The sequence below is a fragment of the Oncorhynchus mykiss genome, chromosome 9 (assembly GCF_057628025.1).
Source record: "Oncorhynchus mykiss isolate SJ-2025 chromosome 9, ASM5762802v1, whole genome shotgun sequence".
Classification (NCBI taxonomy): Eukaryota; Metazoa; Chordata; class Actinopteri; order Salmoniformes; family Salmonidae; genus Oncorhynchus; species Oncorhynchus mykiss.
The window spans coordinates 19,645,687-19,665,041 of NC_143030.1; the positions used below are offsets into that span (position 1 = coordinate 19,645,687).

Here is a 19,355-nt window from a genome sequence, read left to right on the forward strand (position 1 = left end):
CGACAAAATGAAGACAACACATCCACACCCACCTGTGACACACTCTCACATACTTACCACTGTGACAGCGCGTCCCTGTCCAGCCCGTGGGACACTCGCACTGGTAGGGTGCCGCGCACCGCCCGCCGTTCAGACACGGCAGGATGCAGATAGCTGTGATTTGATTGGAGGAGAGACACAAACATAAACTGGAAGCCATCACCACATGATGAGTCATCAACAATTATGTGTTTCACCACACGGACTAAACCTCTGGGGTCATTCAACACAGGCAAGCTGTGTGTGTTGTGGGTAGGAAGCGGTGGTCAAAGGGCAGCTTTCTCTCTGGCTACGTCCAACATGGCACCCTAATTCTCTATATAGTGTACTACTCTGCTGTGTACAGGGCATTCGGAAAGAATTTAGACCTCTTCCCCTTTTCCACATTTTGTTACGTTACAGCCTTATCCTAAAATGGATTAAATAAAAACCTTTCCTCGTCAATCTACACACAATACCCCATTATGACATGGCGAAAACAGGTTTGGTAGACATTTTTGCAAATGTATAAAAAAATAAATTGCCTTATTTATATAACTATTCAGACCCTTTGCTATGAGACTCGAAATTGAGTTCAGGTGCATCTTTGATCATCCAGGTTTCCATTGATCATCCTTGAGATGTTTCTACAACTTGATTGGAGTCCACCTGTGGTAAATTCAATTGATTGGACATGATTTTGAAAGGCACACACCCATCTATATAAGGTCCCACAGTTGACAGTGCATGTCAGAGCAAAAACCAAGCCATGAGGTCGAAACAATTGTCCGTAGAGCTCCGAGACAGGATTGAGTCGAGGCACAGATCTGGGGAAAAGATACCAAAAAATGTCAGCAGCATTGAACGTCCCCAAGAACACAGTGGCCTCCATCATTCTTACATGGAAGAAGTTTGGAACCACCAAGACTCCTAAAGCTGGCTGCAATCGGGGGAGAAGGTCCTTGGTCAGGGAGGTGACCAAGAACCTGATGGCCACTCTGATAGAGCTCTAGAGTTCCTATGTGGAGATGGGAGAATCTTCCAGAAGGACAACCATCTCTGTAGCACTCCACCAATCAGGCCTTTATGGTAGAGTGGCCAGATGGAATCCACTCCTCAGTAAAATACACATGACAGCCCTATTGGAGTTTGCCAAAGGACTGTCAGACCATGAGAAACAAGATTCTATGGTCTGATGAAACAAAGGCAGCATCATGCTGTGGGGATGTTATTCAGCGGTAGGGACTGGGAGACTAGTTAGGATCGAGGGAAAGATGAACAGAGCAAAGTACAGAGAGATGAAAACCTGCTCGAGAGCACTCAGGACCTTAGACTGGGGTGAAGGTTCACCTAGAACAGGACAACAACCGTAAGCACACAGCCAAGACAACACAGGAGTGGCTTCGGGACAAGTCTCTGAATGTCCTTGAGTGGCCCAGCCAGAGCCTGGATGTAAACCTTATCTAACATCTCTGGAGAGACCTGAAAATAGCTGTGCAACGACGCTCCCCATCCAACCTGACAGAGCTTGAGAGAATCTGCATAGAAGTATGGGAGAAACTCTCCAAATACAGGTGTGCCAAGCTTGTAGCGTCATAGCCAAGAAGACTCGAGGCTGTAATTGCTGCCAAAGGTGCTTCAACAAAGTACTGAGTAAAGGGTCTGAATACTTATATACATGTATTGTTGAAGTTTTTTTTCTTTGGCATTATGGGATATTATTTGTAGATTGAGAACGTTTTTTTTAAATCAATTTTTGAATACGGCTGTAACGTCAGAAAATGTGGAACAAGTCAAGTGGTCTGAATGCACTGTATCAAACTCAACCTTTCTACTGTGTGAATAGGGTTCCAGGCTCAACCTCTCTCTATTGTGTGAATAGGGTTTCAGGCTCAACCTCTCTACTGTGTGAATAGGGTTTCAGGCTCAACCTCTCTACTGTGTGAATAGGGTTTCAGGCTCAACCTCTCTCTACTGTGTGAATAGGGTTTCAGGCTCAACCTCTCTACTTTGTGAATAGGGTTTCAGGCTCAACCTCTCTCTACTGTGTGAATAGGGTTTCAGACTCAACCTCTCTCACTGGAGAAGACAGACAGGGTTGGGGAGTAACAGACTACATGTAATCCGTTACATGTAAGGGATTACAAAAAAAAGGTAACTGAAATCCGTTACGTTGCCAGCAAAAATATTGTAATCAAAAACATCTTTGGCACTTCTCTGTTTTCTCAATGACATTGAAATCAACATTGAAAAAAGGGGCAATTTTAAGTTTGTTCCACCTGAGCGAATCTGACCACAAGTCAGAGACCACTATGATGACACACCAAATGTGTTTGAAGGATCGCAGGGAAAAGAGCAGGAATAGGCTTTTACAGGCTACAGTCCAAGATGTGTGTTCCAATGGTGTGACTGCTGTCGGCATCCAAAGATTATCCAACTTGAATAAACGCTTGGAGGTAAGGAAGACAGTAGTGGTGTCGTCTACGGCGATACGGATATCACTTATTATTGATATCTACATAGCGCATTGATGTGAATCACACTGCTGCTCTCTCATTTAGCTATCTGCGCCTTACGGATTGTGGTTGTTGTGGATGGTTGTTCAAATTTTAATGTGTATTTGAACCCAATAATGGTTGAATTCGAGAAGTTTAAGGTGCCGATCAATCATTGTTTCTGAAACCAGTGGACAGCCAGTGAAAATGCGTTCTTGCAACAGTAGCATAGTGCAGATCCCAGCCTACAGAATAAAAGTGAGGCTTTTATTGCTCAATCTAATTCATGCTGATAAAATAAATCCATATGCCTGATGGACACATGCTCAAACTCACACACTTTTAAAGGGGCAATCTGTAGTTGCTACATCCATTTTTGGACTTATAAATTATATATATACATTGATACTTGAAGAATATAACTTGTAAATGCCTCATGAGCTTAGTTCAACTGTCACACTCCATGAGAACCCAAAATATAAACTTGTTTTCTCCTATGTTTGTAAACATTGTAAATGTAAACAAACATTGTTTAGCCTCAAAACATGGTTAAAACAATACTTTTTATATCATAGATGGTCAGTCCTTGCATCCATAGCTCTGTCTATTAATCTGAGAGTGGTTACATTTCTCCAGGACCATCCCTCAGCTTTTTACCAAAACAGAGGCGGGGTGGAATTTTGTTATTGTTTCATCTGTGGATTTTCCCTTTAAACAGCTGCATATTATTAAGATATCAAAGTGTCACCAACAAAAAGGTAAACAATAGGCCTATAGCAAATGCAGTATAGGACATTAATTTTTCAGTTGTGCTGAAAGCATGCCATTCCGTGAGCGCAATCAATGAGCCCAATCGGTCCTCCATAACAACAAAATCATAAACAACAGAGTAAGGCTGGCTAATAAGTCCTTCGTTTTGGGGTTATGCTCAGGTAAAACATTTAGGCTAGTCCATACTTCCATATTTCCAAGTCCTATTCTTGAAGATTAAGGGGTATAACATTTATTGGAATGACTGGAATTCTGATAGACTTTGGTTTTTAATGTAAAGATATCATTTTATCGTATTATTATATGCAGTAGAAAGCAATGGGTTAGAAGAAGCCTACATAACCAACCCATAAAGTAACATTTAACATCTGTATATGGACAGTTATATCAACTTTAACATTGATTTATCCTGCAATAGATCGTTCAACTGGTAACATACATGTTTGTCTTCTTCTAATGCCTTAATCTAAAAGTAACTGCATGTAATCAGATTACATTACTGAGTTTGGGTAATCCAAAAGCTTTACTGATGACAATTTTGGACAGGTAACTAGTAACAGGTTACATTTAGAAAGTAATCTACCCAACCCTGAAGACAGAGTACACAAAAAGTCTGTGAACATTTTCAGACAGATGGGGAAATATTTTCCTTATGTGTCTCTGTGATTTTAGACGATCTAATGTGAGTCCATACTATTCTACTCTGGCTGTGTAAAGCTAGCTGAGTACATTCCTCCAGTCAGTGAAACAGTGTGTGTCTGTTCCTGGCTGCAGTGTGGATCCACTTTCTCTGACTGACTCTTTATTTGTGATGAGAGGAGGGACTGAGATCTCAATTCATTTCAATTCAATTGAAGGGGCTTTATTGGCATGGGAAACATGTTTTAACATTGCCAAAGCAAGTGAAGTAGACAATAAACAAAAGTGAAATAAAGATAAAAAATCTCTCACACACACACACACACACACCACACACACACTCCTCAAGTCTGCCCATCCATCCAAAATAAATGTGATTGGTTGATTGAGTAATTGATAATACTTACGTTCCTCACACAGTCTACCCATCCACCCCTCAGGACAGGAACAGGTGTTGGGTCTGTGACACACCCCTCCGTTCAGGCACTGCAGCCAACACACCGCTGGAGAGAACAGGAAGACACACACACCTGATTGAAGCCAAAGTACTGAGACATCCTCCAAACAGTCCCCATCTGACGCGTGGAGAGGCTCCATAGAAGAGAAAGCATTCGGTTAAGATAGCTAGTACTGTTTAAATAGAAAATAGATAATGATACTGGTAGTCGTGCCGTGATTGACCTTGACCATGCAACTTCATGCACTGGGATAAAGACAGCATTCGAAAAAACTGCATTTCTTTATAGAAATGGTTCAAACCACATAGCCACCCAACAGACGGTGCCATAGAGACAGGCATCCCTAGGCAACCCTACGATCTGTATAGTATGTACAAGTAAAGTGGGAAGTGTGTACGGGCAGAGTAGGGAGTGTGTACAGCACAAAGGACTGGTGAAGCGGAGGGGAGGGCACGCAAGGTGTCAGGAGTAGACAGGATGCCCTCCTTTTAGGGCGCAGTAGGGGTGCAGTCTCTCTACCTCTGCAGACGGGAGGGGGGGTCCAGGTCCTGTTTTCCAGACACATACTCCTGCCGTGGCCCTCTACGGCATACCCTCCGAAACATGAGTACACGGCCACGTCCCCGAACTGGAACACCGCCCCCCGCACCACCCCGTTGGCCACGTGGAGAGGGGGGCCGCAGGACACCCCTGTGCCAAAACGGACGGACAGCCCCTCTGGTTACTTCCAACTCATTTAGAGACCTATGTTATGTACATGTTATCACACGTGTCTCTAAAACTTTTGATGGTATGAAGTCGGTCTCTGCTTTTCAACAAAAAAACATGAATAGAATAACTTTCCCCCTAGGGATGATGGGAGGTGTTGCCAGATAATATCATCTCAAATCAAATCAGTATCAGTAAATAACACATTGAATGGTCTGTCGTAGAAAGTAGGCATTGCAGCTGTGTCAAGTCTTCAAAGAAATGCCATGCAGAGACGTGTCGACATGTCGAAGAGTGTGACTCAACAGAGTGTGTGTTCATTTTCCTTGTAAGGCCTAGAAAACCAATCCAACCAATGAGAATATATCAAAGTGTTGGACAAGCTAGAGCCAGACAGACATGCAAATATATCTACCTTTACACACCATACAAAGAAACAACAAGGTGCTGTATACCAACAGTACAACAACAGAATCAAGCAAGTTAGGGAGAATGAAAACACAGTGTAAACACCCTGCAAATGGTTTCCATAGCAGCTGTAAACCCAGAATTAGTCACAAACATGCCCGCCACAACAGATCTGCTTAATGGAGCCCATTCATCAAGTGTAACACAAGCTGCCCACAGAGACAGAGACAGAGGAGATATGGAGACAGAGACAGAGGAGAGACAGAGACAGAGGAGAGACAGAGACAGAGAAGAGACAGAGACAGAGGAGAGACAGAGGAGAGACAGAGACAGATGAGAGACAGAGGAAGAGACAGAGGAGAGACAGAGGAGAGACAGAGACAGAGGAGAGACAGAGGAGAGACAGATGAGAGACAGAGGAGAGACAGAGACAGAGGAGAGACAGAGGAGAGACAGGAGAGACAGAGGAGAGACAGAGGAGAGACAGAGACAGAGACAGAGACAGAGACAGAGACAGAGACAGAGACAGAGACAGAGGATAGACAGAGACAGACACAGAGGAGAGACAGAGGAGAGACAGAGGAGAGACAGAGACAGAGGAGACAGAGGAGAGATAGAGACAGAGGAGAGACAGAGACAGAGGAGACAGAGGAGAGACAGAGACAGAGGAGAGACAGAGACAGAGAAGAGACAGAGGAGAGACAGAGACAGAGGAGACAGAGGAGAGACAGAGACAGAAGAGAGACAGAGACAGAAAAGAGACAGAGGAGAGACAGAGGAGAGACAGAGATGGAGACAGAGGAGAGACGGAGACAGGAACAGAGACAGAGGAGACAGAGGAGAGACAGAGACAGAGGAGAGACAGAGACAGAGGAGAGACAGAGACAGAGGAGAGACAGAGGAGAGACAGAGACAGAGGAGAGACAGAGGAGAGACAGAGACAGAGACAGAAGAGAGACAGAGGAGAGACAGAGACGGAGACAGAGGAGACAGAGGAGAGACAGAGACAGAGACAGAGGAGAGACAGACAGGGACAGAGACAGAGGAGACAGAGGAGAGACATAGACAGAGGAGAGACAGAGACAGAGGATAGACAGAGACAGAGGAGAGACAGAGGAGAGACAGAGACAGAGACAGAGACAGAGGAGAGACAGAGACAGAGGAGAGACAGAGGAGAGACAGAGACAGAGACATAGGAGAGACATAGGACAGACAGAGGAGAGACAGAGACAGAGGAGAGACAGAGACAGAGGAGAGAGAGACAGAGGAGAGACAGAGACAGAGACAGAGGAGAGACAGAGACAGAGGAGAGACAGAGACAGCGGAGAGACAGAGACAGCGGAGAGACAGAGACAGAGACAGCGGAGAGATAGAGACAGAGACAGCGGAGAGATAGAGACAGAGACAGAGGAGAGACAGAGACAGCGGAGAGACAGAGACAGAGACAGAGGAGAGACAGAGGAGAGACAGAGACAGAGGAGAGACGGAGACAGAGGAGAGACAGATGAGAGACAGAGACAGAGGAGCGACAGAGACAGAGACAGAGGAGAGACAGAGACAGAGGAGAGACAGAGACAGTGGAGAGACAGACAGAGACAGAGGAGAGACAGAAACAGAGACAGCGGAGAGACAGAGACAGAGGAGAGACAGAGACAGAGGAGAGACAGAGACAGGAGAGACAGAGAGACAGAGGCGAGACAGAGACAGGGGAGAGACAGAGACAGAGACGGAGGAGAGACAGAGACAGAGGAGAGACAGAGACAGAGACAGAGACAGAGGAGAGACAGAGACAGAGGAGAGACAGAGACAGAGGAGAGACAGAGACAGAGGAGAGACAGAGACAGAGGAGAGACAGAGACAGAGACGAGAAGAGGAGAGGAAGTGATGGAAAACTACAGAAGACGATAGTAAGGATCCATGGTCAATGTGCAGTAAGCAGGTCACGCAGACAGAAAAGGAGAAAACATGCAGGGGTGGATCCTATATCAATGTATATGTTGAGTTTCTGCAATTATAATATTGTTATGTTACAAGTTGATTCACTTCTGTATAGTAAAAAGAGTTATAGAAAAAAAACTGTGGACTTGACACAGTATCATGATCCCAAAAATTCACAGAAAGACCAGCATATCACGTTACCCACTGCACAGATGCCTCCTTGTTTCTTGGAAGAATGAGAGGAGGTGACTGACTAGCGTGGGAGCACAGCGTGATGACTCAATCACCGTTTATGATATTGTTTGGAAGGCAGACCATCTGTGGGCTACCGCAGAGGTCAAACACACCTTATCAGGGACTATCTGACTGATGAAACTTCAATCGACTAAATTAATGTTACTGTGTGAATTAAATTGTCGTGTTTGGATTGTTTCAAGAGTTCATAAGGAGCTATGAATTTGTATATGTTTTATTGTACTGTAAGTGCTATGGATTTATTGTTACAGATCAAATGTTATTCTGTTCGTCAGACGGCGAATAGTTCATAGAGGAGCGACACAGGGGTCAGCTTTTATCATACAGTGTTGTTGAGGTGTGGCGATTAGAATAGAGATTGTGTGTGAAGCTGTATGCCTTTTGTTTGAATGTTTTGTGCCACGCAAAGTGATGTTAATTAGAAGATAGGACATACTGGGAGAGACAGGAGAGACAGAGACAGAGGAGAGACAGAGACAGAGACAGAGACAGGGACAGAGGAGAGACAGAGACAGAGACAGAGGAGAGACAGAGGCAGAGACAGACAGAGGAGAGACAGAGGAGAGACAGAGACAGAGGAGAGACAGGGGAGACAGAGACAGAGGAGAGACAGAGACAGAGGAGAGACAGAGACAGAGGAGAGACAGAGACAGAGGAGAGACAGAGACAGAGACAGAGGAGAGACAGAGGAGAGACAGAGACAGAGGAGAGACAGAGACAGAGGAGAGACAGAGGAGAGACAGAGACAGAGGAGAGACAGTAGTTGCCGCTACTGGAAGAATGAAAGCTGGTTTTAAATGTTGATCATGGAGTCATTGGTAAACCAATCTCCTGATGTACGTTTGTATGTCATAGTTGTGAATCTGTCTATGCTGTTAAGACTTCTCATATGTTGTATTCTTTTTATCGTGAAGATTTCTGCTGTGTGCCATTTGTTAATTGTATTCTTATTGCGTAACTGTGGTGAATCAGATTACTTTTAAATGGATTGGAACCGTAGTCTTCACATTTCTGACTAATATTCCTTGAATTATTATTTGGTGAAATGTGTAATGGTAGATGTTATTCACAATATACATAGCATATATGCTCAATCTCTAACTGTGCATCTCTGAGCTAAGGTTAACTTAGCCATTTAATGCTAGGACACTGGCTGAAAGATATTAGGTCATTGTCCCTTAACCTCTCAATAATTATATAACGGTAAACCTCGACACGTACATAGTATTCATAGTATGCATAGTACTCATAGTATTCATAGTATTCTGAGTGGATCGCAACCGCTGCTGTCCCCACTGGATACGACTATGGGTCTGTAGCATTCACTTAAAAATGGAGTCAGATTGATGAATATAGTTCATAATTCAACATCATCTTTACACATCTACATAATGGAGACCCCTCATCCTCAGTCAATGGGGATTTCCACCAACCTACATAATGGAGACCCCTCATTCTCAGTCAATGGGGATTTCCACCAACCTACATAATGGAGACCCCTCATCCTCAGTCAATGGGGATTTCCACCAACCTACATAATGGAGACCCCTCATCCTCAGTCAATGGGGATTTCCACCAACCTACATAATGGAGACCCCTCATTCTCAGTCAATGGGGATTTCCACCAACCTACATAATGGAGACCCCTCATCCTCAGTCAATGGGGATTTCCACCAACCTACATAATGGAGACCCCTCATTCTCAGTCAATGGGGATTTCCACCAACCTACATAATGGAGACCCCTCATTCTCAGTCAATGGGGATTTCCACCAACCTACATAATGGAGACCCCTCGTCCTCAGTCAATGGGGATTTCCACCAACCTACATAATGGAGACCCCTCGTCCTCAGTCAATGGGGATTTCCACCAACCTACATAATGGAGACCCCTCATTCTCAGTCAATGGGGATTTCCACCAACCTACATAATGGAGACCCCTCATTCTCAGTCAATGGGGATTTCCACCAACCTACATAATGGAGACCCCTCATCTTCAGTCAATGGGGATTTCCACCAACCTACATAATGGAGACCCCTCATTCTCAGTCAATGGGGATTTCCACCAACCTACATAATGGAGACCCCTCGTCCTCAGTCAATGGGGATTTCCACCAACCTACATAATGGAGACCCCTCATTCTCAGTCAATGGGGATTTCCACCAACCTACATAATGGAGACCCCTCGTCCTCAGTCAATGGGGATTTCCACCAACCTACATAATGGAGACCCCTCGTCCTCAGTCAATGGGGATTTCCACCAACCTACATAATGGAGACCCCTCATCCTCAGTCAATGGGGATTTCCACCAACCTACATAATGGAGACCCCTCGTCCTCAGTCAATGGGGATTTCCACCAACCTACATAATGGAGACCCCTCATCCTCAGTCAATGGGGATTTCCACCAACCTACATAATGGTTGGTTCATTTCCACCACACTAGAAATGAAGACTCATTCCGTTAAAGAGGATTTTATATATTACACTAGACTTGTACATGTACAGATCCATCCCCATAGAAATACCATTCTAATTCCAAATTGTATGTTCCCACCATTCATTCAAGAAACACACTTGCTTGGAAGGAAACACAGCCCAACAGGAAATGCTTTAGAATATGCAGCAATGATTTTGCTTTGCAAACAACCTGAGCCTCAGAGATTTCCCCATGTTAATCTTGTTTTAAGTGGTCTATGTGCTCACCGTCTGCTGGCTTCCACATTTCTGACCTCTGCGTTGTAGGGGAAACAACAGCAGTAAATTCAGTTTATTTAAACAGTCACCTCGGTTAATTCTAAACTAAAGTGTCACACAATTGGTCAGCTGCGCGATTAAGTTCTGGGTCCATACTTGTTAAGAGATGAAGAGATGCTAGAATGACGAGCTCCACCCTCTCTCTTTGCACGTTATGAGACGAAACGCCCCATCCCTTCCAAAATTGGAAAGATACTTACGCCTGCAAAATTTGGATTTGTCAAAAAAACAGCCTAAGCCCTGGAACTACTGCTGCTTGTAATTCCACACATCCCATTCCTTCCCCACAGATTCTATGCTACCAGTTATGTTTACGTAGATCCGTCCACGAGATATTATATAAGCAGCCAAAGCTGCTAAAAGAAATGCTTGTGTGAGTTGAACATGTTCTGTTCATGGGTCAAGTCGTGTATCAGTATGTGTAAACACACTACAGTTAAAGTCGGAAGTTTATACACCTTAGCCAAACACATTTAAACTCAGTTTTTCACAATTCCTCACATTTAGTCCTAGTAAAAACTCCCTGTCTTAGGCCAGTTACGATCACCACGTTATTTTAAGATTGTGAAATGTCAGAATAATAGTAGAGAGAATGATTTATTTCAGCTTTTATTTCCTACATCACATTCCCAGTGGGTCAGAAGTTTACATACACTCAATTAGTATTTGGTATCATTGCCTTTAAATTGTTTAACTTGGGTCAAACATTTCAGGTAGCCTTCCACAAGCTTCCCACAATAAGTTGGGTGAATTTTGGCCCATTCCTCCTGACAGAGCTGGTATAACTGAGTCAGGTGGGTAGGCCTCCTTGCTCGAACAAGCTTTTTCAGTTCTGCCCACAAATGTACTATGGGATTGAGGTCAGGGCTTTGTGATGGCCACTCTAATACCTTGACTTTGTTGTCCTTAAGCCATTTTGTCACAACTTTGGAAGTATTCTTGGGGTCATTGTCCATTTAGGAGACCCATTTGCGACCAAGCTTTAACTTCCTGACTGATGTCTTGAGATGTTGCTTCAATATATCCACACAATTTCCCCTTCCTCATGATGTCATCAATTTTGTGACCCTCCTGCAGCAAAGCACACCCACAACATGATGCTGCTACCCCCGTGCTTCACGGTTGGGATGGTGTTCTTCGGCTTGCAAGCCTCCCCCTTTTTTCCTCCAAACATAACAATGGTCATTATGGCCGAACAGTTCTATTTTTGTTTCATCAGACCAGAGGACATTTCTCCATAAAGTATGATCTTTGTCCCCATGTGCAGTTGCAAACCATAGTCTGGCTTTTTTATGGCAGTTTTGGAGCAGTGGCTTCTTCCTTTCTTCCTTCCTTGTTTATACTTGCGTACTATTGTTTGTATAGATGAACGTGGTACCTTCAGGCGTTTTTGCTCCCAAGGATGAACCAGACTTGTGGAGGTCTACAATTGTTTTTTCCGTGGTCTTGGCTGATTTCTTTTGAGTTTCCCATGATGTCAACCAATAAGGCACTGAGTTTGAAGGTAGGCCTTGAAATACATCCACAGGTGCCCCTCCAATTGTCTCAAATGATGTCAATTAGCCTATCAGTAGCTTCTAAAGCCATGACATCATTTTCTGGAATTTTCCAAGCTGTTAAAAGGCACAGTCAACTTGGTATATGTAAACTTCTGACCCACTGGAATTGTGATACAGTGAATTGTAAGTGAAGTAATCCGGCTTGTTGGAAAAGTTACTTGTGTCATGCACAAAGTACATGTCCTAACCAACTTGCCAAAACTATAGTTTTTTAACAAGAAATTTGTGGAGTGGTTGAAAAACGAGTTTTAATGACTCCAACTTATGTGTATGTAAACTTCCGACTTCAACTGTATGTGTTTCTCTTTTACAGACTCAAGTGATATCTGTGTCTTTGTGAGCAGGGATAGTGGAGCGATTCTAGGAATCTGAGAGAAAGACCGTAGAGACTGCATTCACAGTAAATGCTGCGTATGTCGGCCCAACCAGAAATTACCTTTACATTTTTACGCAGATCTTCCACGATACTTGAATCCAGCCCTCGTTCGCGTCCCAAATGGCATTATTTTCCCTATATAGTGCACTACTTTTGATGAGAGCTCTATGGGCCCTGGTCAATAGTAGTGGACTATAAAGTGAATAGGAGGTCATTTGGTACGCATTTCTACATTATATCAGAGTAAACTCCCACCCGGTAAACAACAATATCAATATGCTGACTCATTCTCAACTGTAACTAATCTCTCACATCTACCCTCTGGGACATGGGTGTTCCTTCCACCTACTGTAGGCTGCATCTGAAATGGAACCCTATTCACTATATAGTGCACTACTGTTAAAACCAGGGCCCATAGGGCTAGTAGTATATAGGGAGCGGAGTGCCATTTCGGACACAACCTAGAGAACACACTTCATGGCTGCACTGATTTTATGGCTGTTCTTTTTAATAAAACACTAACCTTGACATGTACCAGATGAAGGTGTATAGAGAGAGAGAGAGAGAGAGAGAGAGTTGACGGAGGAAGTAAGATTCAATCCTTCTATGTTGGCCAAGAATGCTACACCTTATCTTTAAATTGTCGTTTCGTTCCAATGTCAATATCCTGGTTGGGACGTGAAGTAATGAAACACTAATATGTGGTGGAAGGGTTGGTGTAGCCTACCTACCAGTCATATCTTACATGGTTGACCAGACACTCTCGGCGTAGTATACTGGGTTGTCCTGATGAGGTAGGTTTTGTGTTCAGGCTTTCGTTCTAGCCCTGCGCTAACCTAATTTAGCAGGCATAGAAAGATGCCTGAGCAAAGTCTCCACAGAAGTTAGTCTGAAAATACTGTATCCCTAAAAACCAGCAACATCTGCTTTCTGCCAATGTCGCTAAGGCTGGACCTGCACTAGTTTAGTGGTTAATGGTTTATTTATTAACTTTAGATAACCAGCTAAAAAAAGGTAGTTGGCAACACATTCTCTTGTACAATAATGAGCTGATTGGCTGATTGGCTGTGTTAGTACTGGGCTGGAACAAAACCCTACACCCCATGTGGATCTCCAGGACCAGGCTTGAAGAACAGTAGTTTAAAGCCTCTACTCACTCTCACAGGCAGTGCTGACTGGGGTCCATGTCTGGTCGCTCCTACAGGTGATGGAGGCGGTGCCTTTTCCCTGGTGGCCCTTGGGACAGGTGAACGGTAATGACTGACCCACGTAGAACAGCCGTTTAGAAGTGTTAACACTCCCACTGCTCTCCTTCCATCCAGGGGGAGGGGGACATGGTTTGGCTGCATGGGGAGACACAGAATATAGTATTGGATTACGATGTAGACATGACAAATGAACGGGGGAATAGCAGTAGGGGAGCATGAATATGTATGAATGTGTGTATACAGGGTATGATGGTGGATTAGAGACAGGTTCAGCAAAAGCCCAGGGTCTACATGTACATGTCATAACAAGGTGTGTAAATATTTGTGAGACTATGTCAGCTCTGTGGGTCACCTATAATGACAGAGTTCTCTATTACACACTTTGCTCAAGTAGCAGTATATCCCTCTGGGAAAAGCTGAGTCAGTAGCTATGTTTCCATTACTTTTATCCAGTGATTTTTGGTTGTTGTCAACGTTTAGAAAGTTTGCATCGAAAATTGATTGCCTGTTACGGTGCATTTCCGTTGAACTGTAAAAAAAATAACTTTTCCGCAAAAACCTACTGTCGAATAAAAATGAACTGGTTTCCATGATCCATTTAGGCTAATTGTGCATTGGACTCCCGAGTGGTGCAGCGGTCTAAGGCACTGTATCTCAGTGCAAGAGGTGTCACTACAGTCCCTGGTTCAAATCCAGGATGCATCACATCCGGCTGTGATTTGGAGTCCCATAGGGCGGCTCACAGTCGTCCGTGATAGGCCGTCATTATTAATAATAAATAGGTGACAGCCTGTTGCCTATGCCCCTCCCACTGATCTGTTTCACATCTCAGGTAACCTGCAAAAGCCAGCATGGATAGAATGCAAGAATTGACTAATATTTGCCATTCAAATAATGATCATGTGCCAACGTGTCGTCATGGAGAGACTTGCACTCCTGCTGTAGATCTGGAAACAAATTGGATGGTGAAACTTGCATCCAGCCAACCGAAAAGCAAGGCGAAGCAATTCAGGCAGTCGCGAAAGTCCAGACAATCCCTGTCCTGCAATGACACATTATTTTTAGAGTTGAAAAATAGATTTAGCAAGCAGTAGGCGTTTAGGATTAAATCAGTAGTAGAGCTTTATAGTTGCGTTATGACATCACATGTACCTTAAAAAAATGATTTGGCATCATAATTTATTCGAAAAACATATTTTCCATTTGTCGCAATAAATAAAATTAGACAACATACAAATTCACCCTTGTCTAACGGATAAAAACAATCTTTATAAAATGTATTCGATAGCGGGCATTTCCATTACACACGTCGCAATGTTTTTTTGTTGCTACATAGCTTTTCTCTAATAAACCTGGAAACTTGCCTAATGATCGTGTCAAAGAAACCTAATCTAAGAAGCTTAGATACACCAGGTCAGGCTGTCATTTCGTTTAACCTTAATCAGCCATCAGTGCTCTTATACTGCGTTTACACAGGCAGAAAACAAGCATCTTTCTGGTACACAGGCCCAAAACAAGCATCTTTCTGGTAAAGAAGAAGGGCGGGGGGGTATGCCTTATGATTAACGAGATGTGGTGTGATCATAACAACATACAGGAACTCAAGTCCTTCTGTTCACCTGACTTAGAATTTCTCACAATCAAATGCCGACTGCGTTATCTACCTAGAGAATTCTCTTCGATTATAATCACAGCCGCATACATCCCCCCAAGCAGACACGTCGATGGCACTTCATATAATGTTTACATACCCTACATTACTCATATCATATGAATATACTGTACTCTATACCATCCACTGTATCTTGCCTATGCCATTCTATACCATCACTTATTCATATATTTTAATTTTTATGTACATATTCTTATTAATTATTTTACACTTGTGTGTATAAGGTAGCTGTTGTGAAATTGTTAGGTTAGATTACTCGTTGGATATTACTGCATTGTCGGAACTAGAAGCACAAGCATTTCTCTACACTCGCATTCAAATCTGCACATATACCATGTGGATGTGACGAATCAAATTAGATTTAATTTGGTATTTTTTTCAATGAAGGGTCTTGAAAACAATCTGATGTTAAAAGATCTGATGTGATTGGTCAAAAGACCAATTAGTGGACAAAATATCAGAATTTGTCTGCCTGTGTAAACAGCCTTAATCACATTACTTTCAGGGCATTGGCTACAGTTTTGAAACTGCCTGTCAAACAGTGTTGAAGTTGCAAAGTATTACAGGCATTCTTTGTCGGCCCTCCCTCCCCTCCCTCTGTGGTGTGTGTGTGTGTGTGTGTGTGTGTGTGTGTGTGTGTGTGTGTGTGTGTGTGTGTGTGTGTGTGTGTGTGTGTGTGTGTGTGTTGGTGCTCCCTTCCCTCCCTCTGTGGTGTGGTATGTGTGTGTGTGCGTGTGTGTGCGTGTGTGTGTGTGTCAACCCTCCCCTTCCTCTGTGGTGTGGTATTAGTGTGTGTGTCTGTGTTTGTCAACCCTCCCCACCCTGTGTGGTCTGTTGTGCAAAGCTGATGTCCAAACCCCTAAAGAATGTGAGGTGTGGAAATACTTTTGGTTTTCTCTGGTTTGTTCTCAGTGTAGATTGGGTGCAAACCACTAGTAAGAACAGAGCCTGAGCTAAATGAATAAGATAAAACCACCAGCTGTCTCTTTTATTCTGTCAGGAGGTTTCCCTGACCATGTGACCTCACCAGGAAAAACTGGACCCTCTTTTCAGTCATGTGACCTGACCAAGAAAAACTCCTGCCCTGATTCTATGCAGCAAGAAGAAAAAGAAGAGATTCGAACACATTCATGTTTGTCTCAGAGTCTTACGATGACAGAAGGGGAAGATGGAGCTCCATGTCCCATCGCCCATACACGCCACCAGAGCATCCCCCTGTAGGGCGTAGCCTTTATCACACTGAAACGCTACAGCACGCCCGGTGGTCAGGCTCTGCTCCTGCACCCTGCCATTCAACAACTCCTTGGGGATGTTACAACCCTGGCCAACTGAGAGGGAGAGTGGGAGAAGGAGAGAGAGGTAGACAGGGAGAGGGGAGAGAGGAAGAGGGAGAGAAAGATGGAGAAAGAGAGAGAGGGGAGGGTAATAAAGAACCTTGATTTTCCATGCTTCACATTTCAAGTTGCCTTGTCAAACATTTCCAAAACCATTGCTTAGGAGACATTTGAACAGATACAGACTGTGGACAATACGATGAAGTATGAATAACTCATACCTTCACACGTTGGTGCAGGCAAACTCCATGTTCCGTTGGCCAAACAGGTGAGGTTCTGTGCACCAATTAGATGTAGGCCAGGGTTGCAAACATAGCTGACGTTGCTCTGGTACGTCTCCCCTGATGCCTGTAACTCTGCATTCTCCACTGAGGGAGGTGGACCACACGACACAGCTGAGGACGCACAAGATGGAAGAAGGAAACTGGAGTTAAATGGGGTTCATAAGCATTGCATGAATGAACGGATTGGACGTGTGCTCAAACGCAAACACACACACACTTACCGACACAGGTAGGCTGAGCCCCATTCCATGTTCTATCTCCTTGACAGGTTTGCACAGAGTCTCCCTGTAACAAGGTGAGTCACAGTATTAAACACTGAACACATACTGTATACACCAAATAGACACTGGTCATTGTGAATCTCTCTAAACATACAGTGACTCAGCTTTATCTCACAGTGACTCAGCTTTCTCTGCTAACATTATGACCCACCATTTTATAGGAAATTGCATCATGTTATTTCCAGTAATGGAACATTAGCCTAGGCATTAGCAGATTACTTTTCACCCAGTAAGAGTGAAAGTAGAATTTATTTGATTTCTCACTGTAGCAATTGGAAAAATTCCATGCACTCAAAATATCATGATCAATGAGGTTTTGCACAAAAAGGCTCCTTAACAGCTCCTACCCCCAAGCCATAAGACTGCTGAACAATTAATCAAATGGCCACCCGGACTGTTTACATTAAACCCCCCCCATCTGTTTTTACAATGCTGCTACTCGCTGTTTATTATCTATGCATAGTCACTTTACAAATGACCTTGACTAACCTATACCCCTGCACATTGACTCGGTACCGGTACCCCCTGTATATACTTCAATATTTTAATGTAATTTTCTGGTGTTACTTTTTGATTTGATTTATTTTCAATTTATTTTATTTGGTAAATATTTAACTCTTAACTATGTCTTGAACTGCATTGTTGGTTAAGGGCTTGTCAGTAAGCATTTCACAGTAAGGTCTACAGTAAATCTGTTGTATTTGGCGCATATAACAAATACAATTATATTGTATTTGAAATTCAAGCTAAATTGTCTATTTGTCTCTGTTCTGTAATAATATTGTAACATAAATATTGTAATAATATAATTTTGTATCAGACATTACCTTCATCTCAAACCCAGACAGGCAGGTGTACAAGACGATGTCTCCGCAGCTGTAACTGTCCCCCTTAGAGATACCATGAGGAAGAGGAGGAGGTTTCTCACAAACCACCAGAACACAGGAGACAGAGGAGAGGCCTGGAGACCAGCTACCACCCAGCTACAACAACAGAATGAGTTAATAATCATGACATTAATTCATGTTCAGTAAACATCTGTGAATGGTGGATCTGTAAATGGCGCTAGCTGCGTATTCTAAACGACTCAAATGTAAACGATGGAAAGCCAGAATGAACATAGGAAGGATTGAGAGAAATGTGATTACGGACCAGAGAGCTGTCTAGAGTAAAAAAAAAAGTAGAAATGAGAAAGTTGTGTGTATTGTTGAACACAATACACACTGAGTGTACAAATCATTAGGAACACCTGCTCTTTCCATGACATAGACTGACCAGGTGAATCCACGTGAAATGTATGATCCCTTATTGATGTCACTTGTTAAATCCACTTCAATCAGTGTCGATGAAGGGGAGGAGACAGGCTAATGGAGTTTTAAGCCTTGAGACAATTGAGACATGGATTGTGTATGTGTACCATTCAGAGGGTGAATGGGCAGGACAAAATATTTAAGTGCCTTTGAACGGGGTATGGTAGTAGGTGTCAGCGCACCGGTTTGAGTGTCAAGAACTGCAAGCTGCTGGGTTTTTAAATGCTCAACAGTTTCCCGTGTGTATCAAGAATGGTCCACCACCCAAAGGACATCCAGCCAAGTTGACACAACTGAAGGAAGCATTGGAGTCAACATGGACCAGCATCCCTGTGGAACACTTTCGACACCTTGAGTCCATTCCCCATCGAATTGAGGCTGATTTGAGGGCAAAAGGGGCTGCTAATGTTTTGTGCACTCAGTGTATATTAATTTAAAATGTTATCCAGCATCACTGACCATCGCAACACATTGACCATGTCGACACTTGAGTGGATGTAAATTGGGTGTAAATCATCTCTTCATGTTTTCAGTGCATTAAAACAGTCTTACCAGACACTCTGCCAGGCCTGGCCCCTGCAGGAGGAACCCAGGTGGGCAGGAGAAGGTGACTGCCCCCCCTACAGGGGTGAGGTCCTCCCCCGTGACCAGGACGTGGGTGGTGAGGTTGGCAGGGAGCAGACATGGGGCGGGGTGGCACCTGATGATGTGTTTAGACCAGGTGCCGTCATACTGACAGGTCAGAGAGTCAGACTGGCTGGTCAGCTCATACCCCTCATCACACCTAGAGAGAGAGAGAGGGGAGGGAGAGAGAGAGAGGGGAGGGAGAGAGAGAGAGAAAGAGAGAGAGAGAGAGAAATGGGTGATGTAGTGAGGGAGGGAG

General features: G+C 43.7%; 1 protein-coding gene across 3 annotated transcripts in view; it reads right to left on the reverse strand.

The window, feature by feature from the left end:
• The window catches only part of LOC110532940 (sushi, von Willebrand factor type A, EGF and pentraxin domain-containing protein 1), a 155,842-nt gene that overhangs the window by 5,752 nt on the left and 130,735 nt on the right, over positions 1–19,355 (reverse strand). For 2 of the 3 annotated variants that reach the window (XM_036987453.2, XM_090183690.1), the window contains exons 40-48: positions 19,025–19,256; positions 17,990–18,145; positions 17,103–17,166; positions 16,819–16,992; positions 16,415–16,591; positions 13,541–13,726; positions 4,901–5,071; positions 4,331–4,426; positions 58–153 (exon numbers count right to left, since the gene is read on the reverse strand). In XM_036987453.2, the coding sequence (XP_036843348.2) occupies positions 58–153; positions 4,331–4,426; positions 4,901–5,071; positions 13,541–13,726; positions 16,415–16,591; positions 16,819–16,992; positions 17,103–17,166; positions 17,990–18,145; positions 19,025–19,256 (1,352 nt within the window). The remainder of the gene's footprint in view (positions 1–57; positions 154–4,330; positions 4,427–4,900; positions 5,072–13,540; positions 13,727–16,414; positions 16,592–16,818; positions 16,993–17,102; positions 17,167–17,989; positions 18,146–19,024; positions 19,257–19,355) is intronic. The other variant, XM_036987454.2, reaches the window with a different exon arrangement.